Source organism: Thamnophis elegans, chromosome 13 (genome assembly GCF_009769535.1).
Source record: "Thamnophis elegans isolate rThaEle1 chromosome 13, rThaEle1.pri, whole genome shotgun sequence".
Taxonomy (NCBI): Eukaryota; Metazoa; Chordata; class Lepidosauria; order Squamata; family Colubridae; genus Thamnophis; species Thamnophis elegans.
The window spans coordinates 4,682,460-4,706,255 of NC_045553.1; the positions used below are offsets into that span (position 1 = coordinate 4,682,460).

Genomic DNA, 23,796 nt, shown 5'->3' on the forward strand with positions numbered 1-23,796 from the left:
TTAATGACCCCAGAATCCTTTATGCAGTGGAGTCTGAGCAACTGAATGGAGCTAGCAGAGTATTTTACTGGCCGGATGCCATTCCCTGTTGCCAGAACGGAGTTTTGTTCAACAGATATGTTCTCATTGTGCCCAGAGAGAGAAATATCTGCCTCTACCTAGGATTGAACTCACAGCCTCTTGAGTGTGAGGCGAGAGCTCCGCCTCTAGGCCACCCCACCACTACTCCTGATGTTGTTTCATAATGATTCCTGATCATCAACTTCATTCAATGACCCCAGAATCCTTTATGGGGTGGAGTCTGGGCAACTGAATGGAGCTAGTGGTTTTACTGGCCGGATGCCTTTCGTGTCGCCATTGCAGAGTTTTGTTCGGCACATACATTTTTCATTGTGCCCAGAGAAAGAAATATCTGCCTCTACCTAGGATTGAACCCACAGCCTCCTGATTGTGAGGCGAGAGCTCCGCCCTTAGGCCACCGCACCACTCATCCTGCAGATGTAATCCTCTTGGGCAGGAGGTTGGCCTCCATTCTTTGTCCCATCCGATCCATTCCATTCCTCATCCTATTCTCTCCTTTCCGATGCAGCACCTGGAACAAGAGAAACACGAGCTGAGGAGGCGCTTCGAGAACAAGGAAGGCGAGTGGGAAGGCCGGGTCTCTGAGCTTGAGAGAGCGACGTCAAGCAGCTGCAGGATGAGCTGGAGAAACAGCAGGCTCACCTGCGGGATGCTGACCGGGAGAAGACACGGGCGGTCCAGGAACTATCTGAACAGAACCAAAGACTTTTGGACCAGCTCAGCAAGGTGAGGGAGGCTACCTTGGTCATGGGGGAGGGAAAGGACGGTTGCTGTTGACATGGTGGCCTCCGTTGCAGTTGTTGGGATCTCCGTTGCCCCTTAACGTCATATACAGTGGCGCAGTGGTTAGAATGCAGTACTGCAGCTAATTCTGCTGACTGCCGGCTGCCAGAAATTTGGCAGTTCGTGTTGTGGCCCGGCAGCCAGCGGAGTTGGCAGCAGAGTCGGCCAGTGAGGAGGTTGGGGAGGACATGGGCCGGTCCTGGGGCTGAGGAAAGCTCAGACGAGGGCTCCGCGTCGTAGGCAGAGAGGGAGCTAAACAGCAGTGAGGCAGAGGAACAGCTGGAGCCTGTTCCCAGTGTGCGCATGTGCAGAGCTGCCAGAAGACAAGAACAACTAAGAAAGCAGGGTCGACTTGGGAGTAAAGCCACACCTTGGAGGTGATTGGCCCCTCCCATAGGAAACAAAAGAGGAGCGAATGGGGAGGGGGCTTTTGCAGGAAACAATTTGTTCATTCAGGTCTGTTTGTGATTGTTAGAGACTGTGCACCAAGTTTTGCTTTGCCCTGTGTTTGGAAACCAATGATCTGGCAGCGCTCTAAATGAGATAAAGTGCGTGTGGATAACCATTCCTACGAAAGACTGTTTGCTAAGCCTGGCTGACTGTGAATGAAAGGAATTCACAGTTGTGTAAATAAAAGAGATTTAGTCGGGACCAAGACTCTGCTTCTTGCTTTCTAAGGAAGCCTGGGTCAGAACGGTTCGGGTCTCGCCGGCTCAAGGTTGACTCAGCCTTCCGTCCTTCTGAGGTGGGTAAAACAAGGACCCGGATTGTTGGGGCAAGAGGCTGACTCTGTAAACTGCTTAGAGAGGGCTGTAAAAGCACTGTGAAGTGGTATATAAGTCTACTTGTTATTGCTAAGAGCAGAATTCGATCACGACCAGCTCAAGGTTGATTCAGCCTTCTGTCCTTCCGAGGTCTGTAAAAGGAGGACCCAGATTGTTGGGGACAAGAGGCTGACTCTGTAAGCGGCTTAGAGAGGGCTGGAAAGCACTGTGAAGCGGCATATAAGTCTACTTGTTATTGCCTTGCCTTCCTTCCTTCCCGCAACTCTCCCTCCCTTTTATCCTTCCTTCCTTCCTTCCAGTGGTTAGAATGCAGTATTGCAGGCTAACTCTGCCCACAGCCAAGAGTTTGATCCTGACCAGCTCAAGGTCGACTCAGCCTTCCCTCCTTCCGAGGTGGGTAAAAGGAGGACCCAGATTGTTGGGGGCAAGAGAGGCTGAATCTGTAAACCGCTTAGAGAGGGCATTAAAAGCACTGTGAAGCGGTATATAAGTCTAATTTCTATTGCTATTAAGAGCTGTGGTGGCGCAGTGGATAGAATGAAGAATTGCCGGCTAATTCTGCCGACTGCCAACAGTTCGATCTTGACCGGCTCAAGGTTGACTCAGCCTTCTGTGCTTCCGAGGTCGGTAAAATGGGGACCCAGATTGTTGGGGGACAAGAGGATGACTCTGTAAAACCGCTTAGAGAGGGCTGTGAAGTACCATGAAACGGTATATAAGCGCTATTGCTATTATAATCCTAACCACTTGTAGAGAACTCTGATAGGGAAAACTGGTTGGGATGAATTACTGCTACCAGGTTACTCCCAAGTCCTTCTTTTCTCTAGATTATCCGTACCCCAAATCCTGCAACCGTTCTTCGTATGCTTTCGCATTCCAGGCCTTTGATCACCTTAGCTGATGATCTTGGCACCTTTTCCAAAGTCTTTTTTGTATCTAATTTCTATTGCTATTAAGAGCTGTGGTGGTGCAGTGGTTAGAATGAAGAACTGCCGGCTACTTCTGCCGGACTGCCAGCAGTTCGATCTTGACCGGCTCAAGGTTGACTCAGCCTTCCGTCCTTCCGAGGTCGGTAAAATGAGGGCCCAGATTGTTGGGGGCAAGAGGACGACTCTGTAAGCCGCTTAGAGAGGGCTGTGAAGCCCCACTGTGAAGCGGTATATAAGTCTAATTTCTATTGCTATTAAGAGCTGTGGTGGCGCAGTGGTTAGAATGAAGAATTGCCGGCTAATTCTGCCGACTGCCAGCAGTTCGATCTTGACCGGCTCAAGGTTGACTCAGCCTTACTAAGGCTTTATAAAGCGGTACCTAACGTGATTTCCGTTCTGTGCCTCTGTCGTCGAACCAAGGATCGGCTTACAACGTGTGCTGCTGTTCCCCTCTGCCTCAGTGCTTCCCCCAATGCTGCCTAGATGACGTGCCTCCCGTCCTCCCCCCCTTCCTCCCCTCCCCACATTCGGCGCATCAGAACAGCTCAGATCGTGCCAGGGCACGCCAGAGATGATCAATCCCAGCCAGCGTCAAGAGACCAGCGGCTGCTCAAGAGCCCCCCTCCGTCACCGGTTGCTAGGCGACCGTATATCATTGTCTCCCAGGCAGCTGCTGTTGCCATGGTAACCCGACGGTGGTTCCTGATCTTTTTGGGAGGGTTTTTTGGGGGGGGTTTCCGCTGTACCGTTCCGGCGAGCCCCGGGGATAATGAGGGAGACACGACGATGACGCGACAGGGAGTTTTGTGAAAGTGTCTCTTTCCTTATAGCATCTTCCACACTAATAAAACGTACCTGGACACTGCTGGAAACGCAGCAGAAAGCTGATCCTCTGGACCCAGGTAGTCCTCGACTTACGACCACGGTTGAGCTGAAATGTAACCCTTGTTGAAGTGAGGCCTTTGTTAAGGGAATTTTGCTCCATTTTAGGAACTTTTCTGCCAGGGTTGTTAAGTGAGTCACTGCCGTTGATAAGTTAGCAACGTCATTGTTAAGTAAATCTGGTTTCCCCATCGTCTGAAGGTCGCAAAAGGGGAACCAGGTGACCTCGGGTCATAAATACGAGCCAGTTGTTCCACTGGTTAATTGTTCTGACTGTCAGGAAATTCCTCCTTAGTTCTAGGTTGCTTCTCTCCTTGATTAGTTTCCACCCGTTGCCTCTTGTTCTACCCTTGGAGAATAGCTTGACTCCCTCTTCTTTGGGGCAGCCACTGAGATATTGGAAGACTGCTATCATGTCTCCCCTGGTCCTTCTTTTCATCAAACTAGACCTACCCAGTTCCTGCAACCGTTCTTCATATGTTTTAGAATGGTTGGGGACCTTGGAGGTCTTCTAGTCCAACCCCCCAAGACAGGAAGGCCTTATTCCATTCCAGAGCAATGGCTCTCCAATTTCTTCTTAAAAACCTCCAACATCAGAGCTTCCACAGCTTCTGAAGCCACAACTTCTGAAGGCCAGCCATTCCACTGAATAATTGTCCTCACCGTCAGGAAAATCTCTGGGGGAGTGGTGTGATGGTCTAGAGGTGGATCTCTAACCTCAACATTCAGTTCGATCCTCGGTGGAGGCAGATATTATTCTCTCTCTGGGCACAATGAAAATATAGCTGCCGAACAAAACACCACATTGGCAACAGGGAAGGGCATCTGGCCATTAAAACACTCTTGATTGCTCCGTTCAGTTGCTCAGACTCCACCCACAAAGGGATTATGGGGTCGTTAAAAGAAAGAGGACTCTCAGGAAATCTCTCATTTTAAATTAGATCTCCTTTGAGAAGCTCCCATCGGTTACTTCTGGTCCAAACAGCCATGTTGATGCGTCTTCAAGCAGAACATGATGACGGCAGCTCCTTCAACTGCCTTTGTAGAACGGGTTTATTCCTGAGGGCCTCAACCATGGTTGAAGAATGTTCCTCAGCTTCATGAATGGTTCTAGCTTCTTCTTCTAGCTGCTGCTAAATCAAGAGGCTGGTTTGTGCAGCTTTTCACATCCTAGCTGTTGTGATCTGCCGGTGGTCTGCGGAGCTGGCAGCAGAGTCGGACAGGAGACTGGGAAGGAACATGGGCCAGTCCTGGAGTCTGGGGAGGGCTCAGACGAGGGCTCTGCATCAGAGGCAGAGAGGAGGTCAGGGACATCTGGGAGTTATGTGTTGTCTCTGGGGTTCCACCACAAATGCGCGCACAACAAAAGCGTGCCTGACCGCGGTGTCTAAAGCGCGGTGACAAAACCGTGCGACGAATTAGCGACTAATTAGCCTTAAAGTACGCCGACAAAAGCGCGCCGACAGAAGCGCGCTGTAACGTAACCCTCAACCTAACCCTCAATCTAACCCTCAACCTAACCCTCAACCTAACCCTCAACCTAACCCTAAACCTAACCCTAACCCTAAACCTAACCCTAAACCTAACTGTAAATCTTACCTTAAATGAAATCGTGCTTCGGTCGGCGCGCTGTTGTCGGCGCGCTGTTGTCGGCGCGCTTTTGAAATCGCGCTTTTAGTGCCGCGGTGTTGTCAGCGCGCTTATGACGTTTGTGCTTTTGACGGATCACGGTCTCCGGAGCCTCCGGAGTCTGACATCAGCGAGGCAGAAGAACAGGGGGAGCCTGTTCCCAGTGCACGCATGCGCAGAATTACTAGAAGGCAAGAACAGTTAAGACAAAAGGGGCAACTTGGGAGCAAGGCTTGGAGATTATTAGCCCCTCCCGTAAGACATAAAAGAGGAGCAAACGGACGGGAGCCTTTGTAGGAAGCAACTTTGTTCATTCTGGTCGGTTTAAACTCTGAAGCTCCGTTTTGACTCTGTGCTCCATTTGACCTTGCAAAGCTAATCGCCAATTCGGTCTCTGGCAGCGTTTCAAGGGAGATAAAGGCGGGTGCTTATCAGCCTTATCCCGAAAGACTTTGGCAGACTTCTGTCGGACTCTTCACAAACTCTTTGGGACTCATTACGGACTGTGAATGAACATAATTCACAGCCGTCGAAATGAAAAGAGGGTTTGGGGACTAAGCGTGTGATTTTTACACGGGAAGCCTAGCTCAGCACACTAGTCGAAGGCCAAGTTCCATCACATGGTGAACCAGTTGAGACCTGCCTTTTTAAGTCCCCGGAGGAGATTGAAGACAAGTTCATCCAATCTCAACCTCATTTTCTTTTCTCTCTTTCGGGAAGTCCCTTGCCCTCAACCACCTGGTAAACACGAAAGTGTACAGGAGTCCAAATCCTGAAACCCGTATATTTTGACCGATCAGGTTATTCACGGCTGATTAATTCTTGATTAATTGTTGGTGAGATCTAAGCAGGGGGTTGGATTAGAAGACCTCCAAGATCCCTTCCAACTCTGTTATTCTGATCTCTCCTGCCTTGAATGAAAAGTTAGGAGTTCGTCTGATCATTTCACATTAGCCTGGTAGAGAGAAATGCATCTGGTGTTTTTCCCATCCTTTCTGGTTTATTCCTACCCTCTCGAGATATAGATGGATCTTGACAGACTTGAACATTGGGTCCTATCTAACAAAAGGACATTCAGTGTTGAGAAAGGAACGTTTTACTTTGAAGAAAAACCAAATGCATAACTGTAGAATAGGTGGTTCCTGGCTCAACAGTAGTAAGTCCCAGTGGATGATCACTTAAATATGAGCCAGTCCTTCTTCCTTCCTTCCTTCCTTCCTTCCTTCCTTCATTTCCTTCCCTCCTTCCTTATTTCCTTCCTTCCTTTATTTCCTTCCTTCCTTGGTTCCTTATTTCCTTCCTTCCTTCCTTATTTCCTGCCTTGGTTCCTTCCTTCCTTGGTTCCTTATTTCCTTCCTTCATTAATTCCTTCCTTATTTTCTTCCTTCCTTCCTTATTTCCTTCCTTCCTTATTTCCTTCCTTCCTTCCCTCCTTCCTTCCTTATTTCCTTCCTTGGTTCCTTCCTTCCTTGGTTCCTTATTTTCTTCCTTCCTTCCTTGGTTCCTTATTTCCTTCCTTCCTTCCTTCCTTCCTTCCTTATTTCCTGCCTTGGTTCCTTCCTTCCTTCCTTCCTTATTTCCTTCCTTCCTTCCTTATTTCCTTCCTTCCTTCCTTATTTCCTTCCTTCCTTCCTTATTTCCTTCCTTCCTTCCTTCCTTATTTCCTTCCTTGGTTCCTTCCTTCCCTCCTTCCTTATTTCCTTCCTTCCTTGGTTCCTTATTTCCTTCCTTCCTTATTTCCTTACTTCCTTTCTTCCTTGGTTCCTTCCTTCCTTCCTTCCTTATTTCCTGCCTTGGTTCCTTCCTTCCTTCCTTATTTCCTTCCTTCCTTCCTTATTTCCTTCCTTCCTTCCCTCCTTCCCTCCTTCCTTCCTCATTTCCTTCCTTGGTTCCTTCCTTCCTTGGTTCCTTATTTCCTTCCTTCCTTGGTTCCTTATTTCCTTCCTTATTTCCTTCCTTCCTTATTTCCTTCCTTCCTTGGTTCGTTATTTCCTTCCTTGGTTCCTTATTTTCTTCCTTCCTTCCTTCCTTATTTCCTTCCTTCCTTATTTTCTTCCTTCCTTCCTTCCTTCCTTCCTTCCTTCCTTCCTTCCTTCCTTATTTCCTTCCTTCCTTCCTTATTTCCTTCCTTATTTCTTTCCTTTCTTATTTTCTTCCTTCCTTCCTTCCTTCCTTCCTTCCTTCCTTCCTTCCTTATTTCCTTCCTTTCTTCCTAAACTCCAGACCATCCTTCCTTCCCTTTTTCCCTTTCCCATCTCCTTCCTCCCTCCCTTCCTCCTTTTCCTAGGCCAGTGATGGCTAACCTGTTTGTCATCGTGTGCCAAAAACGCCCACCCTGCGCATGCACCTCCCAGGCATGAGCATGTGACCCCCCACACTCTCCACGCGCATGCACCCCACCCCCTTTGCCCATTTTGGCTTCCAGGTTGGCCCCCAAAATGCATTGCAAGTGCCCCCTGCGCTTGTGCAGTAGAGAGCCAAAGCTGACCGGCAGGGGGTGTGCACCCATGCGCCATGGAGCTTGGCTGCGGCGATACTCTCTGGGTTCCCCTGATGATTTCTCATCCAAATATTAACCCCATCCAGCCCAACTTGGTTTTTCCAACATCAGCCAAAGTTGATTAGTCCTACGAGCCAACGAAAGGCGTGGCTCCCTTAAACGTCAGTTAAAATCAAATTTTCATAATGAAAATTTACAAATATTTATTAGAAGTAACATTAGAAGAAGCAAAAGTTAAAGGTTGCATGATAGCGTGAGGCAAAAACTTTGGTTACACCATAGATCTAGTGGATTGGGAAAGAATTTGGAACACAAATTATAAACTAACACGATCAGCAGCACTTAAAGAAAATATATACAAAATGTTTTATCGTTGGCACTTATCACCAACAAGATTGGCTAAAATGTACCCAAACATGAAGCCGACCTGCTGGAAGTGTAAAAAAGTACAAGGGACCTATTATCACATATGGTGGACCTGCCTGGAAACACAAAAATATTGGACAAAATTTGGAAATGGGTGCAAGAAATTACAGGAGAACAGATAAAATACAAACCCGAAATCTTTCTGCTGGGAATAATCAAAGGGAAATATACAAAGAAAATTAAGTACATATTAACACATCTGCTAACTACAGCTAGAATAGCATTTGCCCAATGCTGGAGACAAAATAAATACCCCCTGATAAATTAGTGATTTTAAAAAAACTTTGGATTGTGCAGAGATGGACAAATTAACACTGAAATTAAAAGATAAAGAAGAGTCGGAATATTACGAAATTTGGAACAATTGGTACAAATGGCTGCAAAACAAAAACAAAATTAATTAAGCCAAAAAACTATATATAAATATATATAGAACTGTGTAAAGGTGTGTAAATATAGAAGCGAAATATTATATACATGTACAGGTATGATGACATAATAGTGTTGATGTAATGACTGTAAGGTGTTGTAGAAGGGGGGAATCTGCTATTTTTTTCAAAAAAATCACGGTGTCTTCTTCTATTGCAGGCGTCGGAAGTGGAACGAAAGCTTTCCACACAGGTTCATGTCCTCCAAGAGGACTTCAGGGAGAAGAGGTCGTCCACCAACCAGCACATAGTATGTCTTGAGAGCCTTCAAGCAGAGGTGAGTCCAGCGGCGTTGGGCAATCTTGGGCAATCCTACTCTACCGTGATGGGCTCTCAATGGAAGGGAACTTCATCGCCCCCGAATCCCAACCCAGTCCCCAAAAGTTTGGAGACCTCCAGGTGGCAGAAGCTTAGTCTGAAGATGGCTTTGGAGAGGTGGGTGTAGCTGTGGTGGGTTCTGGCCGGTACGGTAGTAGTCAGGAGCCGTGGCCAGTGTAGCGGTACGTTGGCACATTTGGCCCACCCGCCTGTCCGCCTTCCATACCTGTTTTTAAGGCAAACGGGCCAATTGTGCCTGCGTGACCTCCGACGAGCAGCTGGGTGTTGCCAGGGTGGTGGAGTGAGCTTGCGTGCACAGCGCAGTCAGGCGCATCCATTGGCACGTCCAGTGCGTGCACAAATGGACCACCAGCAGTGTACCAGTAGCGAAGGTAAAAGCAACCCACCACTGGGTGTAGGACAACTGGCCTTGGCCAACTTGCCGTGGCTAACCTACCGTGCGACGTGGTTAACTGTTCTGACCCCCTCCTCCGTCCCGTAACGAAAGCCGAGACAAGCTTAACTAGAATGTACTTTAATTAGCAAGACCAGAATCTCGGTGGTTGAAAGCAAGCAAAAACAAACAGATAAGGACCTTGGCAGCAATTCAGACAAACCTTGGCAGCAATCCAGCCTGCCAAGGTAGATACGTTCTCTTTAGTCAAAGCGTTGACTTCTTCAAGAAGGGTGTGTCACAAGCAGTCTTTTTTATAGTCTGGAGAGGAGCCTAATGACCATCAGCTGAGCGCAATTACCTCCTGTAATTGCTCCTGACGCTGAGTAGCTCTTCGATGGCGTGCATCCAGGAACAACTCACTGCTGGCTTCTGGATCACTCTCCCTTGTCTCCTCCCCACTGGTCCAAGGCTCAGGCACTACCTGATGGCCAACCAGTCTCTCTGCGCCCTGCTCGGAGTCGGAACCCTCTCCAGGGTCCTCCACCTCCTCCAGAGCCGACTCAGAGGGCCCCTCGCTGTCGGAATCTGGTGGCAGCTCCAACGGCACCTGCTGGGCCACAACAGTTAACTATGAATTGTTAACTGTTTTCATCCCATTCCTGCTCTAAGCACCCCCAGAAAAGTTTGGGACGAAAAGCATACGTCAAAATCCTCAAAACTGTTGTGGATTTCCTGTTTCCCTGAAAATAAGACCTCCCCGGATAATAAGCCCAATTGGGCTTTTCAGCACATGCGCTGAAATAAGCCCTCCCCTGAAAATAAGCCCTCCCTGAAAATATTGCAACCCGGCAGCAGCCACGAGGTGACCATGCTCGCCGCCTCCTGCACCTCAAAAATAATAAGACCTCCCCGAAAATAAGGCCAAGCGCTTATTTCAGGGATCAAAAAATAAGACCCTGTCTTATTTTCGGGAAAACATGGTATAAGTCAGGGACGTGCAGTCAGGGGAGGCAGGGAGGCAGAGCCTCACCACTGTCATCATGAAAATAAAAAAAATGTAGCAATAGCAATAGCAATAGTCAGACTTATATACCGCTTCATAGGGCTTTCAGCCCCCTAAGCGGTTTACAGAGTCAGCATATTGCCCCCAACAACAATCCAGGTCCTCATTTTACCCACCTCGGAAGGATGGAAGGCTGAGTCAACCCTGAGCTGGTGAGATTTGAACAGCCGATCTGCAGAACTGCAGTCAGCTGAAGTAGCCTGCAGTGCTGCATTTAACCACTGCGCCACCTTGGCTCTTAGAGGTGTAAAAGGAAAAAGGCAAGAGCTGAGGTCAGGCTGAGCTAGTTGCTGCCAGAGTCACCGTGGATGACTCTGCTTAGTGCTTAACTGTTTAAAAAAGCCTCTAAAAAAGCGCCCTCTACAGGAGGTGGCAGGAGAATGACGTGCCTCATCTAGTCTGACTTTTTATGATCACTCGAGCAGAGTTAAGCAAGGGTTAAAAGCTGAAAAATTCCTGACGTAGATGAGGCACGCCGTTCTCCCACCTCCTCCTGTAGAGGGCGCTTTTTTAGAGGCTTTTTTAAACAGTTAAGCAGAGTCATCCACAGTGACTCTGGCAGCAACTAGTCCAGCCTGACCTCAGCAGCTCTTGCCTTTTTCCTTTTACATTTTTTCCTTTTCATGATGACAGGCAAGAGCAGAGTTGAAATCCTCTCGAGAACAGCTGGAAAGGTACATGTGGGTCGGAGGGAGGGGAAGGAATTCAAACTTCATCCTCCTGGTGCAACTTTGTGTTTGAGAGAGAGGGGAGGGAGGGAGAGGAGGAAGGAGGGGAAGGGAGAAGAAAAGAAAAAGAAAGAAGGAAACTTATTTAGCAAAGGAGAAAAACGAATGCTGTCGCTTTAAATCGGAACTGAGCATGCCTGGCTCTGGAATTCTGGGAGTTGAAGTCCACAAGTCTAAAGAAATTGCTGCCTCACCAACCATAAACCTCACCGCACGTTACTGGTATAAGTGTTGGAAGAAACTCCCAGTTGCTTAGAAACAAGATCATTTTGGCTAGAACCTGGGAAATTTCTCAGAGCGCCTGCATAATATTTGAGTTGTCCATCAGAGTTCTTTCCAGCTAAGAGGAAGACTTTAGAGAACATAGTTGAGATGTTTCCCTTCCTTAAGCTTACCAGTTACTTGGTCCCTACCCCACATTTTGTTAACCCTAATTGTCCCGTTTCAACCTTCCTCCTCCCTTTCCCCTCGTCTTCCTCTTATCGGAGCAGCAAATCTTGGAAGTAAGTATGAATATTTTCACCGGGTTTGAACTGCATGGTCATCTGATGTGACTTCATCCTCTTCTGTGGCTGTCTGGCTTCTCAAGCTTCTTCATGGCCTTTGTGTCTCACTGGTCTGCACGTGGGGTGCTGGTAGAGTCATTCACGTGTAACATACATGAAATAAACTCACTGTCTCTTTCAATTCTTTAAAAGCTCGGTCATTATGCTCATTCGCAAAACCTCTGCCCAGGGGTCGGCAAACTTAAAGACTAAAAGAGCCATTTGGATCCGGTTTCCCACAGGGAGCCACGAAACCTAATGGGGGTGTAAAAAGCTCACTAATTGCGTGCCGCAGTGTGTCGCACATTGGCGGTTCTGGCACATATTTTGAGCGACAGGGAGCTGCAGCAGAGGTATGAAAGAACCACTGCAGCTCCGGAGCCGCAGGTTGCTGCCCCTTGCCTCTGCCAGTTAGCATGTTTGATCGAGCCAAATGCTCCATCTCATTCGTCATCTTCTGTGGTCAGTGAGGAATTTCCCATCAGGCTCTGCTGGCGAGCTTCGGAAGTTTCCAAACTTTCTGGAGTTTTAGAATTTTAGGATGGAGAAGCGCCTCCGTTTGAAATAGCCGGGGAGGGCCTGAGAGTCTTCTTAGAAATCTCTACTGGCAGTCCTTGAGTTATGACCATAAGGGAGCCTATCCACAATGGTCAATGACCAAGTTGGCGTTACGATTTTCTTGTAGCAGTCGTTAAGTGAATTTGGAGGTCATAAGCGCGAATGTCACAAGTATATTAAACAAACACTTTGTTACGGAAACCTATTGTTCACTTGGGGACGCGATGGCTCGGTGGCTAAGATGCTGAGCTTGTCGATCAGAAAGGTTGGTAGTTCAGTGATTCGAATCCCTACCATCGCATAATGGAGTGAGCTCCTGTTATATCCCAGCTTCTGCCATCCTAGCAATTCGAAAGCACGTAAAAAATGCAAGTAGAAAAATAGAAGGGAACAGCGTTCCCTTCTATTGGTGGGAAGGGAACAGCGTTCCATGCGCCTTCGGTGTTGAGTCATGCTGGCCAATGACCACGGAGACGTCTTCAGACAGCGCTGGCTCTTCAGCTTTGAAATGTAGATGGCACCGCCCCCTAGAGTTGGGAAAGACTAGCACATATGTGCGAGAGGAACCTTTATATTTAGCTATCGTTCAGTTGGTGGAGTTTTGCCGAAAACCAGAAGAGAGTGCTAGTTTTGGGCAAACCATCATAAAAGAGAGTCACGGAATTGTGATCCCGACTCAGAATTTCATCTCTAGGTTATAAGTCCTCTTTTTTCAGGTAGGCCAACTTGGAACAGTCGCAATTGGAGGATGAGCTGCGGTTATTAAAATAATTAAAGGGGGCAGGATTCCATTCCGAGATGAGTTCAATCCCTCTGTCAATTTGGTTTCCTGGCTCAAGTTGGCAAGGCGGTTGGGAAGATCAGCTCCCAATCCATGATCTCCAATCGATGCCGGCGAATTCGCCACGCTTTCTGGATTGAAGGAAATGCTTCCTTTCTGTAATTGAATCAGACTTGAGTCAATCGATTCGGAAATCCCAAATCGAATCGCACCGCCGATTCGTTTGCAAAACAGATTTTTCTCTTATTCACTCCCCCCAAGAGAGTTGCTAATTTAGCCCCCCCCCCCGAGGGGCAGCTCCTGCGTAATAGGTAGTGAGAAAGGCGTCTCATTTAATCAAGCCTCGTGAAGGATCGCGGGGGAAATCTTTCTGAAATTCCCAAGGTGCGACGCGAGGGAAATGCAACATGGAAGACGGGAGAATCTTTAAAAGTTCACGCTGAAATTGGCACATTTTCGTGCCCACTTCTCCGGCAAAAATGCATTTTTGTGCATCTTTTTAAGTCGGGGGGGGGGGGAACAACCGCAGCCACCAAACTTGTCTTCTTCCAGCGAATAGAATTCAAATCCTTATGCCATATCAGGTTCTTGAATAATTCCACCCCTACGTTTTTGCAAGTCTTTATCTTTTAGTTTTTCTCCGGTGACACAATGGCTCAGTGGCTAAGACGCTGAAATTATCGATCAGAAAGTTCAGCAGTTCGAATCCTGGCCCACGTAACGGAGTGAGCTCCCGTGACTTGTCCCAGCTTCTGCCACCCTAGCAGTTCGAAAGCATGTAAAAAATGCAAGTAGAAAAATAGGGACCACCTTTGGTGGGAAGGGAACAGCGTTCCGTGCGCCTTCGGCATTGGTCATGCCGGCACATGAACACGGAGACGTTTCGGACAACGCTGCTCTTCGGCTTCGAAACGGAGACGAGCAGCACCTCCTAGAGTTGGGAACGACTAGCACATGTGTGGTGAGGTAACCTTTACTTTTTTTTCTCCCAGATTTTCTTTTCTTGAATTATTTTTTCTTCCTCTCTTCGTTTGGGGGACTTTTGACTTCTTATCTCATTCCTGACCTGGGAACAAATATATACCTTAAAAAAATACTCAAGGAATTACTCACACCTGCTTAAAGCAGAATTCACAATTCGCAGGGGAAGGTAATCCGTCACAAATCACAGCTAGACGTCAGGAAAATCGGGAGGTGGGCTAAGTTTGGGCTACCCCCTTTTCTCCACTTCCCGGGACATTCCTGGTTGCGTTTCTTTCTGGAAATGGTGGTCTGTTATCTTGGCAGAGGGAGAAGGGGAAAATTCTGCTTGTCCAGGTTGCATTTCATATATTGCGACAGTGGTTAAGCAATCTCAAGTTCTGTAATCTAAGAAATGCGCACATGGGGGTGTGAGCACACCTAGGCAGACAGAGGCCTCCTGGGGGAGAGGGAAGAGGGGATTAGGCGGCACCTGGGCACACATGCGTGTTATCCGTGTATGTGTGTACACTATGCACAGATACGCCCATATGCAGTTATGCATGCATGCGTATGGATGGGTACCACATGTACATATATGCGCATATGCACATTCAAACAGGTGCTTATACTTGTTCATGATATAGCTACTACGTACACATACATACACATTCATATATCTCTATATCTATTGATCTACCTTTCTCTATATCTCTACATTATATGTCTGTCTGTCTGTCTGTCTGTCTATTATCTACATTATATCTATTTATCTACATTATATCTGTCTATATACTATATCTATTTATTTATCATCTAATCTATTTATATATCTCTGCATTATCTATTATCTATCATCTATTTATCTCTTCTACATTATATCTATCTCATTATCTATCTATCATCTATTATCTCTACATTATATCTATCTCTACATTATCTATTTATCTATCTACATTATCTCTCTACATTATCTATCTATCTATCTATCTATCTATCTATCATCTATATATCATCTATCTATCATCTATCTATCTATCTATCTATCTATCTATCTATCTCATTATATCTATTATCAACATTATATCTATCTGTCTATATCTATACTATATTTATATTATCTATCTATCTATCTATCTATCATCTATTTATCTATCTCTACATTATCTATCTACATTATATCTGTTTATCATCTATCATCATCCAATCATCTATCATCTATTTACTATTTATCTATCTCTACATTATATCTATCTCTACATTATCTATCATCTATCTATCTACATTATCTATCTACATTCTACCTATCTATCATCTATCTATCTATATCTATATCTATCTATCTATCTATATCTATCTATCTATCCTATCAATTACATATCAGATAATTAGATATATCTATCTATATCTATCTATCTCTCTATCTATCTATCTATCTATCTATCTATCTATCTATCCACCCACCCATCACGGATCTATCTATCCACCCAGCCATATACAAACACACTAAAGCACAACGCATTCCCACATACACATTTATATGCAAACACGCAGACAAAACTCTGACAGAGCAGAAGAATTCTCTCCCTCCTTGGACGGAGATGGGGGGGGGGTGAGGGCTTCTCTTGAGAAAACCTCCCATAGAAACTTCCCCCTTGACCTCATCTGGTGGGCCAGCCTGCTCTTGTGAGGGCCCCAATGATGTTCATTTCAGAAGTGTGTCGTCCCCCCCCCCCCGCGCTTGTGCAGGCTGAACACAATCACAAAGGAGTTTTCCCAGAGGACAGAAGGCAGTGAAGGACTGGCCTTGTTTTTGGGGAGCGATGGTGGAGAGAGGAACCGAGCCAGCGGGGCGAAGATCCCTCTGATCCTGGGTGGAACCCAAGTTCATGCCTTAATCCCTCTGGGAATTCCAGAGCGCGGAGGAGTGACCTCTCAGTCTCTTCCTCCCTCCCTCCCCTTTGCTTGGCAACGCACATTCCAAGCTCGCCAATTTAAATTCCTCCCACTCTGCAAGGCCAGTTCCATAAGGGAGGGTAGGTAGGTAGGTGGAGACAGGGAAGAGATCCGTCCTGCTTCTGTTCTCTCCCCACATTCCACCGGTCCCGTCATCGTCGTCCAGGCTGTGTCCACAGCGGTGGGGCTTCTTCGAGTCCTTCTCTTCTGGCTTCTCCAGAGCCCAGGTCCTCTCTTCTCCAGAACCAGAGAGAGGGAGGACTTGCTCGGTCTTGACATTGAGACAAAGCCTCCCACCCACCCACCCTGCTTTTCAGATTAAGATGCTGAGGGATCGGAAGCAGGGCCTGGAACGCCGTCTCAGTGCCATGATGGAGGAGAACCACCTTCTCCAGGGGACAGTGGAGGAGCTTCAAGACCGGGTCTCAATTTTGGAAAGGCAAAGCCATGAAAAAGACACACAGGTAAGGAACGGGAGCCGAAGAGCCAGAAATGCCCCGGGGGAGAAGACCAAGTGGGGCTTTGTCGCGTGAGTTCTTAGAGATTTGGAGGTCCATCTTGGAGGTTTCCCCTGCCGTGGGACCCAAGGATCAAGGGGAAGAGTAGGTTTTGGGATACTTGCAAGAGTAGGGGTCATTTTTCCTCCTGTAACACTTAAGCGAAGCTAAGTAAAGTAAACTAAAATTGGGGTGCTCCATCACTGGAGGTTTTTAAGAAGAAACTGGACTGCCACTTTTCTGAAACGGTATGGGGCCTCCTGCTTGAGCAGCAGGTTGGACTAGAAGACCTCTAAGGTCCCTTCCTACTATTCTATTCTATTTCCCATTCCATTCTCCTTCCTTCTTTCCTTATTCTATTCTATTCCATTCCATTCCATTTTCCATTCCATTTTCCATTCCATTTTCCATTCCATTTTCCATTCCATTTTCCATTCCATTTTCCATTCCATTCCATTCCATTCTCATTTCTATTCTATTCTATTCCATTCTATTCCTTTCCATTCCATTCTCATTTCTAGTCTATTCTATTCCATTCTATTCCTTTCCATTCCATTCTCATTTCTATTCCATTCTATTCCTTTCCATTCCATTCTCATTTCTATTCCTTTCCATTCCATTCCATTCCATTCTCTCTCTTTCTTTCTTTATTCTATTCTATTCCATTGCATTCCATGCTATTATCCTCCCTTCTGTTCTATTCTATTCTATTCCATTCCATTCCATTCCATTCTCCTTCCTTCCTTCTATTCTATTCCTATCCTATCCTATCCTATTCCATTCCATTCTCTTCCTTCCTTCCTTCTTTCTTTATTCTATTCTATTCCATTGCATTCCATTCCATTATCCTCTATTCTATTCTATTCCATTCCATTCCATTCCATTCTCCTTCTTTCTTTATTCTATTCCATTCCATTCCATTATCCTCCCTTCTATTCTATTCTATTCTATTCCACTCCATTCCATTCTCCTTCCTTCTTTCTTTATTCTATTCTATTCCACTCCATTCCATTCTCCTTCCTTTTTCTTTATTCTATTCTATTCCATTTCCTCCCTTCTATTCTACTCTACTCTACTCTACTCCTCAGCCTCCTTCTGTTTGTTCTGTTCTGTCATATCCCCTCTTCCAACCCTTGCAAACCCACTTGAATTTCTGGATCATCGCAAGTAACGTAAGCCGATCCTTCGAGATCCTGGATCTAAAGTTTTATGAATTTTTCCAGTTGGATGGCAGAATTTCCTCCATCCCAAGACCACGGGTTTATCACCATCTCCTCCTCAAACCAGGAGGGTCCATCCCAAGACTCCACATTTGCTGCCAATCTAATTTTCCATAGATCGATGGGTGGATGTTGAAATTCACTAGGGAAAAAGCAGCTGGCACAAAAAAGCCAACACAGTTCTAGGCTGCAAACAGAGGGAGAGAATCAAGATCACGTCAAGTGTTGATACCACCTATAATGCCTTGGTAAGGCCACACTTGGAATACGGCATTCAGTTTTGGTCGCCACGATGTAGAAAAGATGCGGAGACTCTAGAAAGAGTGCAGAGAAGAGCAACAAAGAGGATTAGGGGACTGGAGGCTAAAACATATGAAGAACGGTTGCAGGAACTGGGTATGTCTAGTTTAATGAAAAGAAGGACCAGGGGAGACAGGATAGCAGTCTTCCAATATCTCAGGGGTTGCCACAAAGAAGAGGGAGTCAAGCTATCTCCAGAGCACCTGAGGGCAGGACAAGAAGCAATGGGTGGAAACTAATCAAGGAGAGAAGCAACTTAGGAGGAATTTCCTGACAGTGAAAACAATTAACCAGTGGAACAGAAGTTGCCTCCAGAAGTTGTGAATGCCCCAACGTGGAAGTCTTTAAGAAGATGCTGGATAGCCATTTGTCTGAAGTGGTGTAGGGTTTCCTGCCTAGGCAGGGGGTTGGACTAGAAGACCTCCAAGGTCCTTCCAACTTGCTATTGATTATAAAATCCTTGGAAATGAATTGAATTCATGTAGTAGTAGTACTCATTCAAGGTAAGACCGCACTAAGGTCCTGGTCCAGTTGCTACATGGTTCTGGTCCTTCTCCTGAATAGTTCATTGGAGGTGCCCCTCAACAGCTATTCTAGACCATGCTGGGTTGAGTTTCAATCATGCTGATCTTGAGCCGAGGTGGCGCAGTGGTTAGACTGCAGCACTGCAGGCTACTTCAGCTGACTGCAGTTCTGCAGTTCGGCTGTTCAAATCTCACCGGCTCAAGGTTGACTCAGCCTTCCATCCTTCGAGGTGGGTAAAATGAGGACCCGGATTGTTGTTGGGGGCAATATGTGGTGACTCTGTTGAAAGCCCTATGAAGCGGTATATGTCTAACTGCTATTGTTATTGATCTTGGTTAGTTCTCTCTCTCTGGCTAACTTTCCACTCCCATCAGTTGCAGCAGAGCCAGCTGGAGCTTCAAGAGGTGAGACTATCCTATCGGCAGCTGCAGGTCAAGATGGAGGAGCTGAATGAGGAACAGAGCCTCCAAGACTTCAACTCCACCAGAATGTCGTTGCTGTCGGAGATCGAACAGAGCATGGAAGCAGAGGAACTGGAACAAGAGCGAGAACAGGTATGGCGCGCTGGAAGCTGCGCCAAAGTAAGACAATTCCTTCTACCTTCTCAAGATGGCATGCCAGCCATCGCCCCAGCCCAGCCAATGTGTGTGCGCCTCCAGCCAGCCAGCAAGTCTTCGTGTTTCTGCCGCGCATGTGTGGGTGCGGAGCCTTCCCCGATCTCTACAGTCCCCCCCCCAGTGTGCCTAGCTTTGTCCTGCATTTCTGCTGCCCGTGCCTTCCTCATCTCCGCAGGTTCCACCTCCACAGGCACCTCTCCGTGGGTTCACTGACAAAAGCGAACGACAAAACCGCGCCCAACTAAACCGCGGTGACAAAACCGTGTGTTCAAAGCGCTCCGATGAATGAGCGCTGAATCGCGCCGACAACAGCGCAGCAACAGAAGCGCGCTGTAAAACTAAACCTGACCCAACCCTAACCCTAACCCTAAACCTAACCCTAAACCTAACCCTAAACCTAACCCTAAACCTAACCCTTACTTTAAGTTAAAGCGCCTTCTGTCTCCGCGCTGTTGTCGCCGCGCTGATGACGTCGCGGCTTTAGCGATGCGGTTTAGTCGGGCGCAGTTTTGACGTTCGCCTTTTGTCGGGTCACGCTCTCCATGGCAGGAATGCAGGAGGAAGCTAGGGCGAGCGGGGGGAGAAACTGCAAAGATTGGGGAAGGCATGGGAGGCAGAAATGCGGGAGGAAGCTAGGATGAGCTGGGGGGGAGAAATTGTGGAGATTGCGAGCCCCACATCCCGTGCCCCGTTTTGGGCTTGAAAAGCCCCTGCACCAACCTAAAAGCCAAAACGGGGGGCGTGGGCATGCAACTGAATGGAGCTGAGTATTTATTGGCCGGATGCTCTTCCTGTCGCCAGAGCAGAGTTTTGTTCAGCAGATAAATTCCCGTTGTGCCCAGAAATATCAGCCTCTACCTGGGATTGAACTCACAGCTTCCTGATTGTGAGACGAGAGCTCCACCTCTAGGCCACCGCACCACTCAGCATTTAGGCTTATATCATCGTTTTCTTTTAACGACCCCATACTCCTTGCGGGGTGAAGTTTGCCAGTATGGAGTTTGTGCAGCAGAGATATTCTCAGTGTGCCCAGAGAGAGAAATATCTGCCGCTACCTAGGATCGAACTCACAGCTCCTGACTGTGAGGCGAGAGCTCCACCTCTAGGCCACCCCACCACCACTCCTGATGTCATTTTATAATGACTACTGATCATCCTCCTCTTTAAATGACCACATAATCCTTTGCAAGGGTGAAATCTGGGCAACTGAATTGAGCTAGCAGAGTTTTTTACTGGCCGGATGCCCTCCCCTGTTGCGAGCATGGAGTTTTGTTCAGCAGATAAATTCTCATTGTGCCCAGAGAGAGAAATATCTGCCTCTACCTAGGATTGAACACCCAGCCTCCTGACTGTGATGGGAGAGTGCCACCTCTAGGCCACGCACCACTCCACCATTTAGGCTTATATATCGCCCCCAAACTCAAGCTATGAGAACCTTCTAGAATTCATCACTGAGGTCAATATAGCATGTCCAACAGAGGCGGACTCTAGTGTCTCATCCTGCAGATGTCATCCTGGGTTTGAAATCTGTCAGATGGGTGTCGTGATATTCCAACCCCTCCATTGTACATTTTTAAAAAATTCTGTTACCACAGTTGAGGCTGCAGCTTTGGGAGGCCTATTGCCAAGTCCGTTACTTGTGTACGCACCTCAGAGGGAACGACAGCGCGGATTCTGCCGTCTCCACGACTTTCCATGGACGAGTCCTCGGAAACTCCTCAGCCAAAGACGTTCCGGCCGGCAGCTTGAGGGCTGCACTCAGCGAATTGAAAAGACTGATCCAAAGTGTGATTGACGGCACGGATAGCCCGGTAAGTGGGGTTTTGGGGGGTTACCGCTGTCACCCAATTAATAACAGTAGCATTTCAGCTTGTGTCTTTTTAATCACCCCATAATCCCTTGCAGGGTGGAGTCTTGAGCAGCTGAATGGAGCTGAGTGTTTTACTGGCCCATTGCCCTTCTTGTTGCCAGAGCGGAGTTTTGTTCAGAAGATATATTCTCATTGTGCCCAGAGAGAGAAATATCAGCTTCTACTTAGGATCGAACTTACAGTCTCCTGATTGTGAGGCGAGAGCGCCACCTCTAAGCCATTGCACCACTCCACCATTTAGGCTTATATATCATCCCCAAAATCAAGCTATGAGAACCTTCTAGAATTAATCGCTGAGGTCATATAATATAGCATGTCCATCATAGGAAGACTCTGGTGTCTCTTGATTCTTACCAACCACCAAATCCCCTTTCCAAAGCTTAAGAATAGGTAGCCCTCGACTTACCAGGTTTCATTCAGTGACCATTCAAGGTTACGACGTCACTGAAAAAAGCGACCTATGGCTATTTTTCACCCTTACGACCCTGGCGGCACTCCCTGTGACCACGTGATCAAAACCCAGAGGCTTGGCAACTGGCATGTACTTGTGACAGTTGCGATGCCTCTGAGGTCACGTGATCAGCTTCTTCAAGTCAATTGGGGAAGCCGGATTCACCGTTCATATCCCTCGCTCCTCCCTTGGCTTCTTGGCGAGTGGTAAAGAAGGAACTGGCGAATCAACCTTGACAGAATAGCAGTAGCCCTTAGACTTATAGGCCACTTCTCAGTGCTTTCCAGTCTTCCCTAAGCAGTTTACAGAGGCAGCCTCTTGCCCCCCAACAATCTTGAAGGAAGGAAGGAAGGAAGGAAGTTAGGAAGGAAGGAAGGAAGGAAGGAGGGAGGGAGGGAGGGAGGGAAGCAAGAAAGGAAGGAAGGAATAGCACATATTTATAGACTGCTTCACAGTGCTTTACAGCCTTTTCTAAGCATTTTACAGAATCAGATATTGCCCCAAACAATCTGGGAAGGAAGGAAGGAGGGAGGGAGGGAGGGAGGGGGAGGGGGAGGGAAGGAAGGAAAGAAGGAAGGAAGGAATAGCATTTACTTATAGACTGCTTCACAGTGCTTTACAGCCCTCTCTAAGCATTTTACAGAATCAGCATATTACCCAAAAACAATCTGGGAAGGAAGGAAGGAAGGAGGGAGGGAGGGAGGGAAGCAAGAAAGGAAGGAAGGAAGAAAAGAAGGAAGGAAGGAAAGGCAAAGCAATAGCAGTAGCACTTAGTCTTATATACCACTTCATAGTGCTTTTTCAGCCGTCTCTAAGCAGTTACAGAGTCAGCCTCTTGGCCCCAACAATCTGGGTCCTCATTGCACCAACCTTGGAAGGAGGGAAGGCTGAGTCAACCTTGAGCTGGTCAGGAACGAACTCCTGGCAGTTGGCAGTGAGTTAGCTTGCAATGCTGCATTCTAACTGCTGCACAGGAAGGAAGGAAGGAAGGAAGGAAGGGGGAGGGAGGGAGAGAAGGAAGGAGAGAAGGAAGGGAGGGAAAGAAGGGGAGAAGGAAGGGAGGAAGGGGAGGGAGGAAGGAGAGGGAAGGAGGGAGGGAGGGAAGGAAGGAGGGAAGGGGGAGGGAGGGAAGAATAGAATCCATCTTGAGCTGATCAGGATCGAACTCTTGGCAGTTGGCAGAGTTAGCCTGCAATACTGCATTCTACACAGGAAGGAAGGAAGGAAGGAAGGAAGGAAGGGGGGGGAAGGAAGGGGAGAAGGGAGGAAGGGGAGGGAAGGAAGGAAGGAGAGGGAGGGAGGGAGGGAGGGAGGGGGGAAGAATAGCAATAGCAGACTTTTTTATATATTGCTTCACAGTGTTTTACAGCCCTCACTAAGTGGTTTACAGAGTCAGCCTCTTGCAAAGTCCAACAATCTGGGTTCTCGTTTAACCGACCTCCAAAGGATGAAAGGTTGAGTCAATCTTGAGCTGATCAGGATCGAACTCTTGGCTGTCAGCAGAGTTAGCCTGCAATACTGCATTCTACACAGGAAGGAAGGAAGGAAGGAAGGAAGAAAGGAAGGAAGGAAGGAGATGGGAAGAGGGAGGGAGGACGGAAGGAAGGAAGGAAGGAAGGAAGGAAGGAGGGAGGGAGGGAGGGAGGGAGGGAAGGGAGGAAGGGGAGAGGGAAGGAGGAATATTGCACATATTGCTTCATGGTGCTTTCCAGCCCCCTCTAAGCGGTTTACAGAGTCAGCAGCATCTTACTCCCCCCAACCATCTGGGTCCTCATTTTACCACCTGGGAAGGATGGGAGGCTGAGTCAACCTTGAACACTAATCTCCCTGGGTGTCTTTTTCAGGGCTCTCGGAGAAGTGATGACGATGCTTTGGAAGAAACAGATCAAGCAAACGAGTGAAGATTCAAGAACCTGAGGGAGTTAATGGAAGGTGAACGGGGGAAACTGAGGCAGAGCCTGGAAGAGCTACAGCAGCTTCACAGCCAGGTAGGTAGGCAGGGATGGATTTGTTTCATCTCCCCCTCCTCTCTCCCTCTCTCTCCTCTCTTCTCTTCTCTCTCTCTCCCTCTCTCCCCTCCCTCCCTATCTCTCTCTCTCTCTCGAATATGGATGGATGGGTTCATGGATGGGCAGGCAAACAGGTGAGCAGTCTGGCAGGCAGGTAGGCAGATACATATAGTAAATAGATAATAGATAAATAGATAGATAAATAGATAGATATAGCCAAACAACACAATGCAGGCAACCCACACCACCTCAACCAAAGGCAACCCACATGACCTCAACCAAAGCCAACACAACACGGCCAACTCACAACCTCAACCAAAGCCAACAAAACACAACACAACGCAGCCAACCCACATGACTTCAACCAAAGTCAACACAACACAACGCAGCCAACCCACATGACCTCAACCAAAGTCAACGCAACACAACGCAGCCAACCCACAGGACCTCAACCAAAGCCAACACAAACAACGCAGCCAACCCACAGGACCTCAACCAAAGCCAACAAAACACAACACAACGCAGCCAACCCACATGACCTCAACCAAAGCCAACACA

The 23,796-nt window shown here is 47.4% G+C and overlaps 1 protein-coding gene across 1 annotated transcript in view; it reads left to right on the top strand.

Moving 5' to 3' along the window:
• The window catches only part of BICDL1 (BICD family like cargo adaptor 1), a 51,532-nt gene that overhangs the window by 7,343 nt on the left and 20,393 nt on the right, over positions 1-23,796 (top strand). Inside the window, 8 exon segments of the mRNA XM_032229374.1 lie at positions 590-670; positions 673-807; positions 8,604-8,720; positions 11,441-11,452; positions 16,067-16,213; positions 18,666-18,845; positions 20,504-20,719; positions 23,074-23,217. Of these exon segments, the coding sequence (XP_032085265.1) occupies positions 590-670; positions 673-807; positions 8,604-8,720; positions 11,441-11,452; positions 16,067-16,213; positions 18,666-18,845; positions 20,504-20,719; positions 23,074-23,217 (1,032 nt within the window).